Raw genomic sequence first — 17,572 nt, 5'->3', positions numbered from 1 at the left:
TCACAATTCGAACGATACTTCGAACGAGTTTCGCGTGGGAATGTACAATAGATTTTTGAAAATAATTCGAGAAGTTTCATTCAGATAAATGGTACTGCTATATTATTATATTGCGATTAGAAATTTGTATTATTGATTATACTATCATTTTTATAGTAAAAATGAGAGCATTAGTTATTATTTTTTTTTTGATAAAATTTAAAGAATGTAGAATACGATTCAATGGAAAATTATACCCACGATTATTTATTGTAATTATAGGTTTCGTTATTTTTTATTAAAATTTTAAATAATTAAATTTTCGTAACATGGTAATGACATTTGGAATTTAGTTCAATGAAAAGGAAGCGATACTTACGTTTATATTGATAATATTTTAGTTTTTTATGTTATAATTCTATCATTTCTAATTAATGACGAGGCTATAACATAAAAATTTGTTTCATTTTACTATGGTAATCATTTAGGTGCATTTATTTGGGTGTGCATAATTGTTTGGATTTCCATAGCAGAAAGTGTGTCAAACTGAATTGCAACTTTCATTAACACTTTCACACGTGGACATTGTTTAGAATAATAAAATCCTCCGTAAGAATACATGAAAAGGAAAAATATTATCGACAAATATTTGTTCACACGCAAATGTAATCGCATTTTGCATAAAACAATGATTATCCTAGCTGCTATTCTACTTTGCACGCCAAATATTAGATACATACCTGGCATTTATTATTAACTGGAAATGCAAACCTCCATGCACGATGTAGAAGTAGAATATTGATTTTATGTTTTATACGTTTTTAGGTGTAGCATACCATGTAGGTTATTAATCCTCTGAAATACATATTTGTAAATATCAATCCTCCAGAGATAATTAATCATCCGGACATTACTTTTCTAATTAAATAATAGACATTTAAAGGAATGTGAATAGCTCGTACTAAAAATATGTTCAAACGAAGAAAAGACCTATTTCCTTCCGAACTTGTAATTTGTATTATTAATTGCTTTTTACGAACGATTAAAATCTAAATTCTCAGAGTCTTTTAAATATATTTGAAGTCTATGATAAAAAGAGAAATTCAGTTATAAAGTAGATTGATAAAATAATTTCATCGGATATTTGAAATAAAGATCGAGTAAACATTTTTCTGTAAGCTTGACTCGTAGTCGGTGAAGCCAAAGTACACGCGATGATTTTCTTTATTCATGTAATAATCAATATAAACGATACCTTAGATCTAACATACATCGCCGGTGCCTAGTTCCTGATAAAGAATTTAGTAACAAAGTATAGACTTGAGATTCGATGTAATCTTTAGGAAAGTAGTTCAATTGTCCTCTACATATTGTAGGAGAAATCTCAACTGGTCATAAAACGTATATACAATAAATATTCTAAAACTTTGTTCAATTTTTGTTTCGCAATAAACATTTTTGTTTCGCAAATGCACTTGTTATCTTTCGTAGATGCCAACGAATGTGTATTTTGTTTATCATAGTAAGTCTTTCTTTTAAGGAAAATTATTATATCTTTATTTTCTTATCGCAAAAATTTTCAAAATAATTTGGAGAAAGGCCATGCATGTCTTGTAATATCAATATATCGAGTAGTTAAAATGCTTTGCATGTTACAATAAGTGCGAAAATATATTACGTGTACAAAATGAATTCATTTTGCCATTTACTGGAATATCTTCCTCCAATCAAGCGAATAACGATTTTAATCGAAACAATATGCATAACCTCATTTCTACATCAGTTTAACTATTGGCTATAAATAATTTCATAAAAAATTTATTTTAATCAGCACAGTAGAATCTCGGTTACCAAAAGGAAAATAATAAATTTATACATGCATATCATGCAGTTTCTTCGCTAGAGCTACAAAAATCTTTAATCCACGACTATTCTACATTACTAAATTTCATTTGATAGAAAAGAAAAAAAAAAGATATAAATAGAGGACGTTGTCGAATAATGCATGTTGTAAACGAAATTCTACTGAATTTTACGATCGTTCTGAATATCGCAAATTGGGAAATATAGATTGCACGATGTAGCAACTAGTAGAATTATATATACCAAATAATATTATTTAAATATATTTACTACAAACAAAAAAATGGAAAAAACAGAGATATGAGAATTATAATCTGCTGGATGATACGAGCATTGTTCATCTGCGGGGGATTTCATCACCTGAAGGTCAAAGGTCGTAAAGCGGAAACAAAGGATGCCCCCGTGTTAGCCCTAGCTCCGCATTCAAGCTTCTTCGATGCACTTCCGGTTGTTTACCTCGGCGGACCGAGCATCGTCGCCAAGGCAGAGATCGGACGCATTCCTTTTTTCGGAAGTAGGTCTCCTACTTTTTGCTCTGTCAAGCCACCAGAGTCGTTGTTCCATCTCGTGGTATTTCTTTAGCACTGTCAAAATTTACATTTCGCATCTAAAACAATGAAATAAGCTAAAGAACTATTGTTTTATAATTTTACAGTTCATTTACGAATTTGTTGCATTTTTTGCTTTTTTTTTTTTTTACTTGACAACTAAATGTTAAGAACTGTGATAGGTATTAGAGATTAATAATAACGAGAATCCTTCAACACGATAATTTACCAAGCATATAATGACATTAGTGAATCGACATAAGTTACAGGTTATAGATTTCTGTCTTTCTTGGAAATTTATAATTTTGCATTAAATCAACCGATTGGCAATTTGTAAAATTTAGATGTGCAATTTCGTTTGTTTGATATTCCAGCCTGTTGCTGTTATGTTAATAACTTGTGACTTGTAAAATTTCATTAATAATAGCCTGGACATAAGGGGTCATAGCTTTCTATTTCCTTTCTTGAAAGACGCAACAATGATACTGTGCGAAACAGATTGGAGAATTTTCAAAATACAATTTTAAATAAAAGAAGAAAGTACGTCATTTGCTTGGCTCATTTTAAGAAACATGAAATGGTGGAACACGACTTTTATGCGTCTTATAATACATATGCAAATCTACAGATCCTCTACCTTATTCTTATAAGTTGAATACTTGAATACGAACATATCCTTTCGTACTCGCTATTTTATATCGATACTTGGCAAAGAAATATGTTGAACTAGAAGCTCGTAAATTGAAAAGTTTCATTAGTATTCAAGAGTTCTTGCAGTTTGTATCCGACGACCAAAGAATTTAGCTCAAAGTTAAAAAAATAAAGGTCCTAAAAAAAAAAAAAAAAACGAATTTTTAAATAGCAATTCGTAAAAATTTCGTTTGATTCAGTTTTCAATCATATCGTTAAAACGATTTTACTTGCCTACATGTATTGAAAATTATACAGAATCATACTGCTCTTCAAATTTTTGGAAATGCGTAATGTTAATCATAGTAGACATATCAATTGCTAAACTATATATTTGTATACACATGCACAGTTGTGAAAACAGAAAAAAGCAGAGTTATCTAAATTAGGTTAACAGAGAAATGTACATATATATGTGGTGAATGGGAACATCTACATCGTCACTAACAAGCTATGGAATAATGGGCATACCTATGCTATTAACTGATACTATTTAACGTTCTAGAACACAGTTGGAACACGTTATTTTCCATTGCGAGGTTCAAAGTGTTACACTTTTAATGCTTGACGCTACCAGCCGCTTCGTATATTTATTCATTCCTTTATTCTCTAATTATTCTATTTTTTAACTTTTCCTTTCTTTCTGTCTATACTTTAACACTGGAATTAATCAAATCGGCAAATTAAAACGACAAATTTCAGATTCTTCATTTTGACAATTATTAAGAACATGCAGATATTTTTGACGAAAGTCTTAATCCTCGTTCAATAACTTATAAACGTTATATTGTTATTTTTGTAGTAACACGATAACTAATACTTATCGTTCGAAACATTATTTTGGACACCAATTACAAATCAGTGATTCTAGTGTTAGAGTAATCTCAAAACTGGATGTACCTAATCGTTGCGTATAAAACAACATAAAAGTTCATTCTTCTCTTTTTAACCCTTTCGGGAATTCTTTTGGAATCTTCGAAAAAATTATTTTTTTTTTTTATTAACCCTCCAATGTACGAGTGAAAAGTAAATTCCAAGAAAGTCGAATGGAAAGAAATGAGAAAAAAAATGGCACGACCTAATCGGCCACGACGCAACACGTGCACTGGATGGTTAATGATTAGGGCAATACTGAACAATTATAAGGAATATACGATGCATTAACTACAAACTTCAAAGATAACTACATTTATTGTTTCATTAATCAACAACTTATCAAAGTACAATGTTACGTATTTTCGCAACATAGAGGCCGAAAGGGTTAATTGCTTGGGAAAAAAGGAAAAAGTTTTCCGAAGTATATTTTCCTAGGTGTAATAATATAACAAATGAAAATTGTCGGTACTCGTAGAGTAACGAACTCACGGCTGCGTAAACTTTCTCGTTGCAGTGTCACGTGGCTCTCGGAGCCGTAAAGTTTCACTGTTGTGCAAATAAACCTGATCGTGGAATTTTCTGCTATAATAGGTCACTACAGCTACTATTTGAGGTAAAAAGTGCTTGATATATTTTCAGCTCTGTCTACTTTGATGCAATGAGCTATAAGAACCGTGTACCATCGAAAAATGCGATATGATCGCAAAGTTTATATTAGCCAAAAAAGAAAACTTTTGTTTATGCTAAAATTATCGCCAGCTAACTTTCAATTTACGTTTATCGTTAGTTCTTGTCGTGGGTAACTTTACGCTGGTACAATATTCAAGACGTTAATTGGCGCTAATTATATATTTGTACCGATGAAACTGTAAATCACTTCCGTAGAATATGCAACTGAGAGTTCGAGCGAACGAGCACGCGACAATTTTGGATATACATATATACATATACGCAATGAATTTCTGCATGCTTTCGAGCCCATTAATATAACGAGACGATGATTTTTAACGTCGCTAATGCTGCTCGAGATTTCCACAGTTACCTTGTCTTAGAAAGTCGATTCGAAGAAAAGAGCAGAGTAACGTGGCCCACAGAAACTTCGAGCAACGTTACATGTAAAAATCCAGGCCGCGAAATTCTAAAAAGCTGCATCGTCTTTTTCGATCTTTTGGCTATCGACTCTTCGTTATTTGGCTAATAAACTGCAAAAATTGTTACGATATTAAATTTTGTACGATACGATCTATCAACACCTCCAGAATGCTTCTGTAATAAAACCGTTTGAAACCGGGGTTTCACACCAAAAAGGATTATCTTAAATATTCATAAATTTATTTATATAGTATCCTTCTTTTCTCTTGCGTTTTTATCGGTGAAAACGGGGAAAAAGAAACAATGTTCGCCTTATCAATATCAATATCACCGTAGCGCCAATGAAATACAAATAGTCAAATCAAGATCAACGAATCTCATACTAAATTCTAAATTTTTTGTCACCAACGAAATTCCTTTGTATAAAAATACGTTGCATGAAAAAAAAAAAAACAAAAAACAAAAACGAACAAAAAGAGAAAGATATGAAATTATCACTTTTCGAGTGAGCTCTTCGATAATCTCTTAAACAATCCACTCCGTTCAAACGTTCGATTGATAAGCGATCAATGACAAATATTCAGCTTGTATTAAAATTTGGAAAAATAAGAAATAAACGTTGAGCTCGTTAAGAGCGTCTAACGTCCAAACGATGTGTTCTCGAGGCTGAAATCTCGAGACGAAATAAATAGAACGCAAGAAATCGCGTTAATGTAATTGGGATTCGTTAACCATGCTCGATTGAAACCTGCAGCAAAATAGTGCCCTGGCTGTGTTTTATGGGCCGGCTGACATACCAAGCAGGAGGAATGAGAATCATTGTGCGTGGAAGACAGGCGACGAGGGCGGAAGCGCCGATTTTAGTGGTTGCACCCCATTCGACCTTCATGGACGGAGGGATCGTCTACATAACCGGGTTCCCTTCGATCATCGTAAGACGAGAATCAGGATTGAACCCATTTATCGGAAGTATGTGCAAATTATTGAAACGATTTCACGCTCGCTTTCCACGATTAACCCTCTCCGTTAACGGTAGACTAACCGTGGTTGTCGCAACACTTCCGTAATGGCGGTTGTTCGATAGATCGGTGGTTTTAACGAAAACAGTTGAACTAACCGTTTGTAGGATGAAACATAAAACTTGTAACGCACAAACTATTAGAGGTTTTTCTGCGTAAATTCGATTTGATATAGACGATGATAGGGGTTACGTTAGAGCGTTAAAGAGAAAAATTAGAGACTCGAATGCTTCGTGATACTTAATTCATTGAGAAAAGTAGAAATATTTGATTATGTTATTGAAAGAAAGATGAAATTAATTCTTTTACGAGAGGGAAATTTAATTTTTTATGTGTAAATAATTTACGTTTGTTGAAAATGGGTTAAAGATTAATTAAAGAAATGATAAGGAAATATTACATATTAATTTAAAAAACTTAAAAAAGGAAGAAGTATCGTATCATGATAAAAGATTGTCGTTAATATAACGGAGATATAAGATTACAGTAATAATACGTTTACCTGCAATTCGAAGACAACGTTCGTAGACGTGAAATTTCTATTCATTTGAAGTTTTCTTTCACCTCGTGGTGTACACATTTCCCATTCATTGTTCTAACTTAACTACGTTAACTAACGTTGTTGTGGTGCAAATTTAGCTCATTAAGTATTTCTACAAGACTGTATAAAATTATATTTTACACCGAAGCTATTAATATTAGAACCCACATCGATTAAAACGCTCTTTATTCCTTTTTCTCAAAGTTTTCTTCTTTTTTCAATACACCGCATAGTTTTGATATTTTACAGTTTTTCGATTGTTTTCATCATGAAAATTGATTTATGTATTACTGTCAACTATATCGACAGTCTCGTTTACTTATAAATAGAATCGATACGAATACTTATGTTTTGAGTTTTCGGTGCCTGTATTTCGTCTCATTATCTTGTAAAAGAATACGATTCACACTTGAAAACCTCTATTAGTTTAATTGGAAAATCATAAAGTCTTCGAACTTTGATCAAAAGGATGCCCAACCATTTCAATAAGAAATATTTTACCGATACCTAGTAGTAATAAAAGTAATAGTAGTAATAAAAAGACATAATAGTACAATGATTTGATAACATAAACGTTAAAACTTTTCAACTGTTTTATCGATAGCTTTAATGAAAGTTTTAACGCCTATTGTATGCAAATATCACTGGTAATTTAATGGTTACTTGTACAAATAACGCTTCAAGTGTATTCTTTATCAATTGGAAGAAATTTCCAAAAAAGATAAATTTAATAATAATTTCTTTATGGATTGTCCCATTCGCCACTATATTATCTAGAAATGAAAATTTTTTTTTTTAATAAAAAGAAAAAAATTCAGGTTCAAAACATAGCACAGAAAATATGATAAAAAGTAAAAAGTATTATAAAATACGCAGTTTTTATTCACTCTTCTTTCTACATAAATAAAATTTATAGAAAGTAAGTTTCTCTACAGCATATGAATTGCATAACAAATATTGATTTAGGAGTACTACGTTTCCGTTTGTTACATTATGCACTTTTTTATGATGTACTCACAGAGCTTATCAACTATACACAACCGGTCTATGTTTGGAGAGAAGATCCGAATTCACGGCAAAATACTATCAAGGAAATTATCGAAAGAGCTACTTCAAAAGAGGATTGGCCACAGGTAGCCCTCATAAAAATAGTACCTTTATTAAAAATAAGCTTATGAACTCGCTGCAGTCGCTTATTTTCTAAAAATTACTCTTGATATTATGACCCGCATAAATTTTTCAAGTACAGTAGCGTAACGTATAATTTTTAAATTAAACGTATATTTTTTTTATAATTTTATATATAATTTTTAGGTATAATTTTGTTTTTAAATTACATAGCGCTCTAAATCGAATTACAAAGGTAATCGTTCATCTGCAACAAAAATTAAAATTAGCATCGGCATTAGTGTTATTATTTGTTAATTAGAAACATCTTAAGAAATACCTCGCTTGAAAATGTGTACAATCTTTTGAATCTCGCGCAATAAAGTCTCATCTTCGATCCCTTATTAGAAAATATTTAAATCAAATTAACAATTTTCTTCTACAGGTGATGATATTCCCGGAAGGTACTTGTACAAATCGATCGTGCCTTATTACTTTCAAATCAGGTGCATTTTACCCTGGTGTTCCTGTTCAGCCAGTCTGCATCAGATATCCTAACAAATTGGACACCGTAACATGGACGTGGGAAGGTCCTGGGGCGTAAGCGTCTTATTCTAAATGTCTTTTTGTAATTAAGATTACTAAATTGAATATTTTAGAAATTAAACGGAAAGACCTCCTGACATTCTGTTTATCAAAATGTTAAATTACAAAAATTTTTATTTCAGATTAAAGCTACTGTGGCTTACATTGACACAACTGAATAGCAGTTGTGAAATAGAGTTCCTCCCTGTTTACAAACCAAGCGAAGCGGAGAAAACAGATCCCAAGCTTTATGCAAATAACGTGCGACGTCTTATGGCGGAGTGAGTACATTTCGTTACTCCAAACAAGTGTTTCTCAATTCTGAAAAGTCATTTAACTTGTCCGTGTTTGACTTAAGTCGAATGTTCATAAGTTACTAACATGTTCAACGATAAACTCTAATAGGAAAATTAATCTAAAATCTATAAATAATCTAATGAATTCAAACTTAATGGAAAAAGAAATGAAAATGAAATCTGTATTTTTTAAAGTACATTGTTAAAAATGGAATTTTATTTATTTTTTAGGGCATTACAGATTCCCGTGTCAGATTATACGTATGACGATTGCCGAATTATTAGCAAAGCTCATCAGCTAAACATACCACGAGCATCCATCATAGTGGAAGCCCATAAACTTCGTAACAAACTCGGGTATGTCGTTGGAACCAAATACATGTGTGTAGAAAAATACAAATATATATCATATGATTAATCTTGCAATATATTTCCACAGTTTGGTATCGGCCAAAACGGAAGAGGAGTTAGTTCAGAAGAAAACAGAGAGATTTAACGAAGAAGTTAATTTGCACGAATTTGCGCAAATCCTCAGAATAGACGAAAAAGAGCCTGTTACTCAGCAACTATTTCGGATACACGATAGGGTCTGTATCATTTGTCATATCCTCTCTTAATTAAATTTTGTATACGATTGTTAAAATAGCTATGCTCCGTTTGTAATTCTCCAAACATTCTTTATAAACGTTTCTCATTGTGTATCATATATAGGTACATAGTTCATTGTGTAATTCTAATATAACCAATATTTCACTTTTTGTTATACACAACACATCACTTACTCATCCTATAACTATTCCAGCATGGAAATGGTAAAATAGATTTGGAAGAATATTTATTCACGGTGTTAGCTACAACAACCGCAAACTCGGAGCTAGACAAAATCGAAACAGCGTTCGAAGTAAGTACCAATAAGAAATAATCTTCTAAATTATTTATCTGCTACATATACGTATTATTTACGTCATAATCAACAGGTATGTGGTACCAAGTCATTATCTTGTATCAATAAAATGGAATTAAGGAAGGCTTTAAAACTCTCATTAAGTACGCCAACGGAAGAATCTGATAAAATTTTTCAGAATGCAAAGATCGATTTTGCCGACACAACAGTAAATTTTGGTATGTTTTACTTAAACCAAGCTGCTATATTAAGATAGAAAGTTATCTTGACTTTATAACAGTAATTACTTTGTTCTCTATTATGTTTGAATAGAATTCGTACTAGCAGCATTATCAGCAAGAGCAGAATACTGTCATATATTCGCTGGTAACCCCGAGACGAGGAAAAAAACTATTTGAGAGTATTTCATCAACTCGTTCCATGCTCATCGAAGATACAGAACACACCGCGTCTGTGGCAGGCCGCTTCTCAATCAGGCATGCTCCAGCCCTGTATAAATTTGTTCAATTCTTGCTGATATTACTACCCTCTCAACGAATAGATAGCCATTTTTATTTAGTATTATTATCGTTGACGAAGCAAGAAGTGTCGTCTTCGTGAGAATTAAACAAGCGACGTACGGAACGAGAAGATTATATACCGATCACTAAAAAGTCGCGTTAAACGAGTCTGGCGTTTGTATAGCACGAATTTTCTTCCTTTTTTCTTTTTCTTTTCCTTAAATCCTAGAAGAAGAACTTATCTCGTACGAATGAAGTCAATTTTCGAAAGGAACGTTAAAATCCAGAGTAAAAAAGAAAGTAAGGAAGGAAAATGATACGTATTTATTATTTAACTCGTAATGATGACTTAACATTGTAATGATTTTTTATTTTACTGCGATTTAATTTATGAAAATTTAAACTTTTGTATCGTACCATTTTTTCAATACAAGAATTCATATTGCAAAAAACACGTAGTTATAGAAATATGAAAAAGAGGGAGACAACGGTTGACTTTTTTTTAATTTATTGCGCAGTTCATACGCATACGATAGTTGTGATATAGTTTTTTTGTTTCGTTCGAATAACAAGGCATAATAAAAGAGAACTACTATGTATTTTCATTCACAGATATACACTTATCGTTGTTATTCACGTAGAGCTTACTGAAAAGCTTTCTTCCCTTTTATTAAAATGTCACGTTAAAATTCAAAGTCATGTACATAAATAGTATTACACCGAAGGTTTCTTAGACGTAAGCAAGTTCCCCAAATCTAACCCGTGTAAAAATTACGAATCACGGCGGGAAAATTGTCCATGCAAAGTAAAATTAGATTTAGAACTATTATCTAGATTGCTCAGGGTATCGATTAATTCGGACGCTATTGAATGTTTCGCGCGTTATATCGTAATAAAACGTACGTGGCCAACAGTTGGCGAGTCATCGATTCATACAAACATAACCAGAGTTTCTAATATGTCTAAGAAAACCGAATATGTTTAGGACAATGCATTTAGAATAAATATACTATAAAATTTATTCTTTGCACGGTAATGATATATGCTACAGTATTTAATATTTAATAAACGTAAATACATATGCATGTATACGGATGTATATATGTACATATATGTATGTAAAATAACGATAATACATTGATCGTGAGATACGAAGTAAATTATTGATCATTGTATATACACATATATATACATATATACGTATACATGGATTATATACATGTAATGTGTATCAACATATATGTATATACGGGAAATTTAATTGTATATATATATAGATACAATAAAATATTCTTACAAGATATGATCTATTTTAAATAAATTTGATTAATTTTTTTCTTTCTTTCGTTTACAGTGAAGAAGATAATATTACCCGATTTATATTTATATAACCGATTTAAGTACAAATATACATACATATGTTCTAATTGTAATAGATCTATAATATCACACAAAATGCTTAAACATGATAAGAATAAAGACTATTTTGCTTTATAATATCAAACAGTAATACAAAATGAAATTGTCTCTTCCGACATTCAACGCTTAATGATCACAACCGATTTCTTGCACAGTTAATTTATCTATAATTATTTTTTTATATAATTTAAGATATAGCAAATACTCTTAAAACTTTACTTTTAAATTCGTAGTCGTGTTATGGCAGAACATATTTGAAAATTTTTTTAGTAGGAGCACGATAACGTTATACGATTCATAAATTATCGGCGTTAGTAAGTGGTGAGATTCATTTTAATAAATAAACTATAATGTCACAAAATATAAAATAACAAACTATAACAACATTCTACTTATTACGATGCCTTGAAAAAAATGACGATATAAAACATTGCAACTATTTTAGTATTTAACGTTATACTTAGTTGTGCAGTTAAAAAACAAAATTAATATACTATTGACTTTTCTTCTATCTCCAAACATTTAGATTTTGTAATTTACGTGATTTAAAATTACATTTTAAAAGGCACACACATCATTACAGCAATATTGAATAATAATTGTCTTCGAACTTATATGTATTCCGATTATAATGAGTAATACTTACATAATATTATATCCTGATTGGTGTAAATGTTGTGCATCGCTTGTACCGTTAATCGTATAATACATATGCATGCGGTAAGTACAACAGAAATTATGAATAAATAAAATTTGAAAACAATGAAAAGGGAATATAGAATTTTGAAATGATAAAAAGTAATATTTGTGTACAAACATGAATACAAAAAAAGATCTTACTTCTTTCGAAAGATACTTGACATACTTGGTGAACTAGTCTTTTGTTGAAATATTTTGCTCACTCTTTGTCTCATGTCTTCTACACCTTGTCCTACATTTACTGTAGCCATTGATAATGAGAGGCCAGAACTCATTGATAAGGACCTGAGAAAACGACAATAAACAATCCACTGCAAAATTATTTTCAAAATAAACAGATTGTGTATTTACCTCTCCATTGGTTTTGAAAGATCCTGCCGAGATTCGGCTTCTCGCAAAAGTGACCGAACAGCTTCCTTCTGTTGAGGTAAATATTGATTAACCAATTGTTCAAGATATTTCAATCCCGGCAGTAACACGCCAGAAACGCACTGATTACTCAGTGGACAATAAACCAAGACAGAATATGCTTCGACCAAAGCACTAATGAGATCGATCTTGCGGCCTTGTTGCAACGCTGATGAAGTTATCCCCATTAATTGGGTAGCTATAACTATACAGAATTAAAGACTTTAATTTCACGTGTTAAATATTAAAAATGCAAATTTTTATAAAAACTTACCATCTTCTATATAATTTTGAGGACAATTAGGGGCAATAAATGCTAATGTTGAAACCAGTGGGAGTGCTAAAGTAGGCGGAACACCTTGAGGTTCTTTAGCAATGGTTTCTAAAGTTAAACGTGCTTTATCACGCATCTCTCTCACTTTACATTCCGTTATTAAACGACCGAGAGAAGGAATTGCAGCAGATCGAACAGTTCTAGAAGTATGTTAACTATGACAAATGTTCATATTGCTTCAAAATAGATAATTGACTTAATTAATTTAATTAAATGGTTTTATTATTATTATTTTAGTATTAAATAGTTAATTTGAAATAAACGAAATATTTACAAAGATATCTTACATATCAGGATCATTAACGAGCGTAACAATTGCAGGAACTACCTTAGCACTTGCTAACCGATCGGAAACGTGAGCTATTACACAACCAAATAATGTTGCGGTTGCACATCTTACAATGGGTCTTTGGTGCACTACCCCTATAAAAAAAAAAGTATGGAAGACAAAACTTGATTACTAAATTTCTAATTAAAAAAACAACAAAATTCTATCAAAACTATTTGATAAAACTAACCATCCCATAAACCACTAAGGACGTATTCTTGCATATGTTCCTGAGTACATAACATAATGATTCCGATCTGTAAACTAGTAATACTGGTGCCACTCATAGATAAAGCAACAAGGAACTGTTTTAAAGACTTAGAAACATCTATACCGTTTAAAGTGGACAATATAATTAAATATGTTGGGATTAACGTCAAACTCATATTTTTTTTATCTGTTGCAAGAGTCGTTAATTGTTGCTCAAGTTCAGTTACTTCGGATACGACTATCGGTTGGATCTAAAAGATAGAAGGTTGTTAATTATGTCCGTGATATAATATAATAATCAAACTTCATTAAAATATCAAATTTACCCGCGTTTGCGTGATATATCGCCCAAAACCCAAACATAAAGAATGAATATATGTTAAAAGAGCATTTAAAATGGTCTCCTGTGTACTTTCAACAGATTTTACCATTTCCAAAATGTCCAATACTCTGAAAGTGTCAATTGTAAGTATATGAAAGTATCGATTGAGAACTTAAAGGAAAAATATCAAGTACAGTGAGTTTGTAAACCACTCTAATTCTCCCCATGAATCATTCTCCCACGTATTTGCAAAAAACGTATTTAGAAGAGATCCTATATCTACATCTCCATTATAAAATAGCTTTGGATTAACGATATTGGAATGACACAAATTCAGGAACACATCAGCTGCATAATAAAACATATGTAAAATTTTAAATGTCACAATTATTTAAATATTTTCTATACGCAAATATACGATATACTCACGTAAATCGGATGGTGTTCCATGCTCAATATAAGATCTAACAGAATCAGTATCTGCAATGCAAATAACCATATGTGGAAGTAAATACTGTAATACCGCGATTGATGATACTATTCTTCCTTCATCAACATGATCTTTGTTAGGCGAATGTTGAGAATACCCAGACTTTAAATGACTTTTTACTTTAGATATTATACGTGGTAATAAATGTGTTTGTAATCTTTTAAGACAGAGTGCCCACTGGGCTAAAATTGGTAAAAGCAAAGAGGATGCAACGTCAACGACGATAGATGACGTGTCATGAAGTGCCGTTAATGCTAATTCTTCACACTGTAAAAATAAATATCATCGATATGATACATTTAAATCTCTATTAAACGTTAAGTAACTTCTCTTTTTATATCGCACCTGAAAATATTTATCAGGATCATCCATTAAAGCTATCAACAGTGCAAGACTTCTCACTACACTAGCTCTAACTGTTGGATCTTTATCTTCAAGTAACATTTGCTGAAGCATGGAGAGCATTAAAGAATTTCTTATCCCAACTGACATGTATGGAGCTAATACAGAACAGCACTCAACAGCTAACAACCTTTTCTCAGGATACTTATGCTGACTTTGTTCCCAACAAATGGTCAATATTTCTTCACCTTCCATTGGTTCATCTTCAAGTTTAGCCATAGCAACGAAACCTAGTATTAAAAGGAATAAATAAAAAGACATTTCTACTTAAAATGATTATATCATCAGTGATAATTTGCATTAATAACTAACCAGCTAAAATTAATTGCCTTTCATCTTCTTGTGGCCTTTTCTTTAGATTGAATAACATTTGTAATAATTTTTCCCTTTCTGTAGAGTCATTATGAAGTCGAATTGCACTTAACATTAATGGTATTACCTCTTCGCGTTTATTTAAGATAACATTCGGTACGATGCGAGGTAACGTTTGTGCTAAAATATGAACGAGAGTATCGCGCGTAACTCCATTTTTGAAAACTTCTTCTGCTGCCGATATTACAGAACTTGGAACATTTACTAAACAATGTGATATTACTTCCATTTTAAATTTCAATGGTAAATGTCTGAAAAATACTTATTTTTTATAAAATATTTCTATATATTAAAAAAATATGCACGTTATTGAGAAAAAATACAATACCTAGATGGCGGATTTGGAAGGATGGATGATCCTTCAGTAACATCCACCCTAGGCAATTGAATTCTAGTCCATTCTTTATCTCCAGGATCTGTTTCACCAAGACTAACAACAACAGAAACGCTATCGTCTTCCTCGGCTTCTTGAGTCACTGTCGACGTATCACGAGCTGGAGTTTCGAGGAGTTCAAACTTATCTGGAGTAGTAGAATTCGAATTTATCGTTTGTATCGTTCCGCTGCTACCTTGCTACATAGAAAATACATCTATAATAGGAATCTAGAAAATAAATCTTTTTAATATTTTTGTACACGAATTTAGTTTATACCTTAATTGGATTTTGAGATAGATTTTCTGAAGTGGCAATGAATTGTTGCAAGTCCAACCTTTCTTGTTCTAATAATGCAGTCTGTTGTTTAAGTTCTTCTACTTTTTTTACCTGTTAATGATGCTATTTTTTAACAAATCATCCATACAGCACATCATACCAGAAGGTAAAGTTTCTCATAAATACGATCTACAAACCATTTCTTTGAACTCATCCTTCTCTGCTTCTGTTTCTGGTTCTAATTCACAGAAATCAGTTTGCACACCAACACTTACAGAAGGTAATTTATCATATCCATTTGCCTTCATATATTCCCTATATATTTGTAATAATTCTGCTGGTTTTGGGATATTCAACCCTACATCTTGCCAATCTTCAAAATCTTGATTTCCATTTTCATCACTAAATGTAATTGATGTTAATTTGTAAGAACTTGCTAACAGGTATTCATTAACAAGAAAATTTATAGCTCTTTGTTCATGAGGTTTTATGGGTGTTCCAGTAACAAGATGCTTATCAGAGCATTTGTCAGGTGTAGTCCCTTCTGACTCTAAAATATTAAAATAAATATCAGTTTTTATGTCATAACTGATGTTATGAAATTGTAATAGTCAAACTGAAAGAAACCTGTTACTACAGTGAGATTTGCACGAAGAGCAGAAATACTTTCCCTGGCCTTTCTTAATTCAAATTCTAGAATTGCTACTCTCTCATCAACACCTGCACCATCTTCTGAGTATCTGGTCATATCAAGTGAGTCTAAAGTAGCCTGACTAGAGGACCTAGCTAATAAATTAAAATTCAGATATTGTATTACTCTTGCAATATTTTACGAAATTAAATACACAATTTACTTGAAAAAGTGAAATATGCACACAAATATAGATACATATGAACAAATAAGCAAGCTTTAATATTTAACCATAATTTTCTTTATATTTTTAATTAATCTTTTTGTAACATAAAAATGAAGAATTATTACAATATAAATACAATGACAAAAATTTATTTTAATATTAAATTTTTGTATTGGCTTCTATTAATTTCTTATTTATTTTGATTATTTACAAATTTGTATAAGAAAAATAAATAACTCCTGTAATATATATTTTATACATACGCATAGGAGTATATGGTTCTGGCTTAATACTTTGACTCTCAAAATGATTGGGGTTTGAAAAAAATTCTCTTAAAATAGGTAATTCTTTTCCAGCTTCGCATAGTTCTGCGTGTAATTCCAAGGCCGTTAATAAAAGCTTTTCATTTAAAAGCTTGATAGCAATTTCTTCGTATGATATCGTTGGTTTTACAGTCGCACACCCTAAAATAATAAGTAAAAATCCAATATTATGACATTCTCACGACAAGAATGTCACATTATTAAAAATTAATATAGGATAATTTGTTTGCCCTAACGTTTGCCCGATGACGTGTATATATTCTATGGTACCAGTGACACAATTTATATTCGTTAAAAGCACGTTTTTATTTCAAATTGTGATTTTGTATAATACGCAAATATTATTTAAAAAATAGAAAGTGTAAACTTTTTTTCATAAAATTAAGCTACTAAAAAATATTTATTACCTTTACTGTCTGTAGACAGAGGATCTCTAACCTCTTGTGTAGCACCAGCCATAGCTTTCACTTTGTTCGAACGTTAAGAGAGAATGACATGTCCATCTAGGTTGATGAATAAAATAGTAACCTACTCAAGCGCGTGCCATGCTTTCATTAATTTGATTAAGTATATTAATAGAAATCACTTGACTCTACGCAACACAGCAGAGCATTTAAGATGACAACAAAGCCATGTTACCCTCCGTGATGTCAGTTAGTAAACTAGCGCCTTTGAACTGGCAACTATGAACACGTGAATTCTTAAAAGATCTCTCGCAATAATGTATTTAACTATTTGTATATCAGATTAACATAA

General features: G+C 31.4%; 2 protein-coding genes across 3 annotated transcripts in view; one reads left to right on the top strand and one right to left on the bottom strand.

The window, feature by feature from the left end:
• Window positions 1-10,615, top strand: part of LOC117235241 (lysophosphatidylcholine acyltransferase) — a 25,248-nt gene extending 14,633 nt beyond the window's left edge. The window contains exons 3-11 of one of the 2 annotated variants that reach the window (XM_033497096.1): window positions 5,803-6,017; window positions 7,629-7,741; window positions 8,161-8,315; window positions 8,444-8,581; window positions 8,828-8,953; window positions 9,036-9,183; window positions 9,399-9,497; window positions 9,574-9,718; window positions 9,813-10,615. In XM_033497096.1, the coding sequence (XP_033352987.1) occupies window positions 5,803-6,017; window positions 7,629-7,741; window positions 8,161-8,315; window positions 8,444-8,581; window positions 8,828-8,953; window positions 9,036-9,183; window positions 9,399-9,497; window positions 9,574-9,718; window positions 9,813-9,898 (1,225 nt within the window). In that variant the 3' untranslated portion in view covers window positions 9,899-10,615. Of the gene's footprint in view, window positions 1-2,138; window positions 2,357-5,802; window positions 6,018-7,628; window positions 7,742-8,160; window positions 8,316-8,443; window positions 8,582-8,827; window positions 8,954-9,035; window positions 9,184-9,398; window positions 9,498-9,573; window positions 9,719-9,812 lie in introns of both variants that reach the window. The other variant, XM_033497095.1, reaches the window with a different exon arrangement.
• Window positions 10,580-17,572, bottom strand: LOC117235239 (RAB11-binding protein RELCH homolog). Its single transcript, XM_033497087.1, has 16 exons — window positions 17,224-17,572; window positions 16,757-16,957; window positions 16,264-16,422; window positions 15,834-16,186; window positions 15,637-15,747; window positions 15,313-15,557; window positions 14,925-15,235; window positions 14,556-14,842; window positions 14,150-14,477; window positions 13,915-14,068; window positions 13,725-13,848; window positions 13,379-13,649; window positions 13,148-13,283; window positions 12,801-13,000; window positions 12,470-12,731; window positions 10,580-12,403 (listed from the first exon to the last, which is right to left on the bottom strand). The coding sequence occupies exons 1-16, from the start codon at window positions 17,273-17,275 to the stop codon at window positions 12,256-12,258; spliced, it is 3,342 nt and encodes a 1,113-aa protein (XP_033352978.1). The 5' UTR covers window positions 17,276-17,572; the 3' UTR covers window positions 10,580-12,255.

This window comes from Bombus vosnesenskii, unplaced genomic scaffold, assembly GCF_011952255.1.
Source record: "Bombus vosnesenskii isolate JDL3184/JDL3185 unplaced genomic scaffold, Bvos_JDL3184-5_v1.1 scf7180000013314, whole genome shotgun sequence".
NCBI lineage: Eukaryota > Metazoa > Arthropoda > Insecta > Hymenoptera > Apidae > Bombus > Bombus vosnesenskii.
The sequence above is the reverse complement of the archived record's forward strand: the minus strand, read 5'-3'. Positions and strand labels throughout refer to the sequence as shown.

What these genes read in the sequence shown, in the direction of transcription:
- LOC117235239 (XM_033497087.1), bottom strand. Translation starts at nt 17,275, where the DNA reads ATGGCTGGTGCTACACAAGAGGTTAGAGATCCTCTGTCTACAGACAGT. An exon ending in AAATCTCACTGTAGTAACAG is followed by an intron (nt 16,187 to 16,263) that starts GTTTCTTTCAGT and finishes TTAATATTTTAG; the next exon opens with AGTCAGAAGGGACTACACCT. An exon ending in TGGAACACCATCCGATTTAC is followed by an intron (nt 14,069 to 14,149) that starts GTGAGTATATCG and finishes TTTATTATGCAG; the next exon opens with CTGATGTGTTCCTGAATTTG.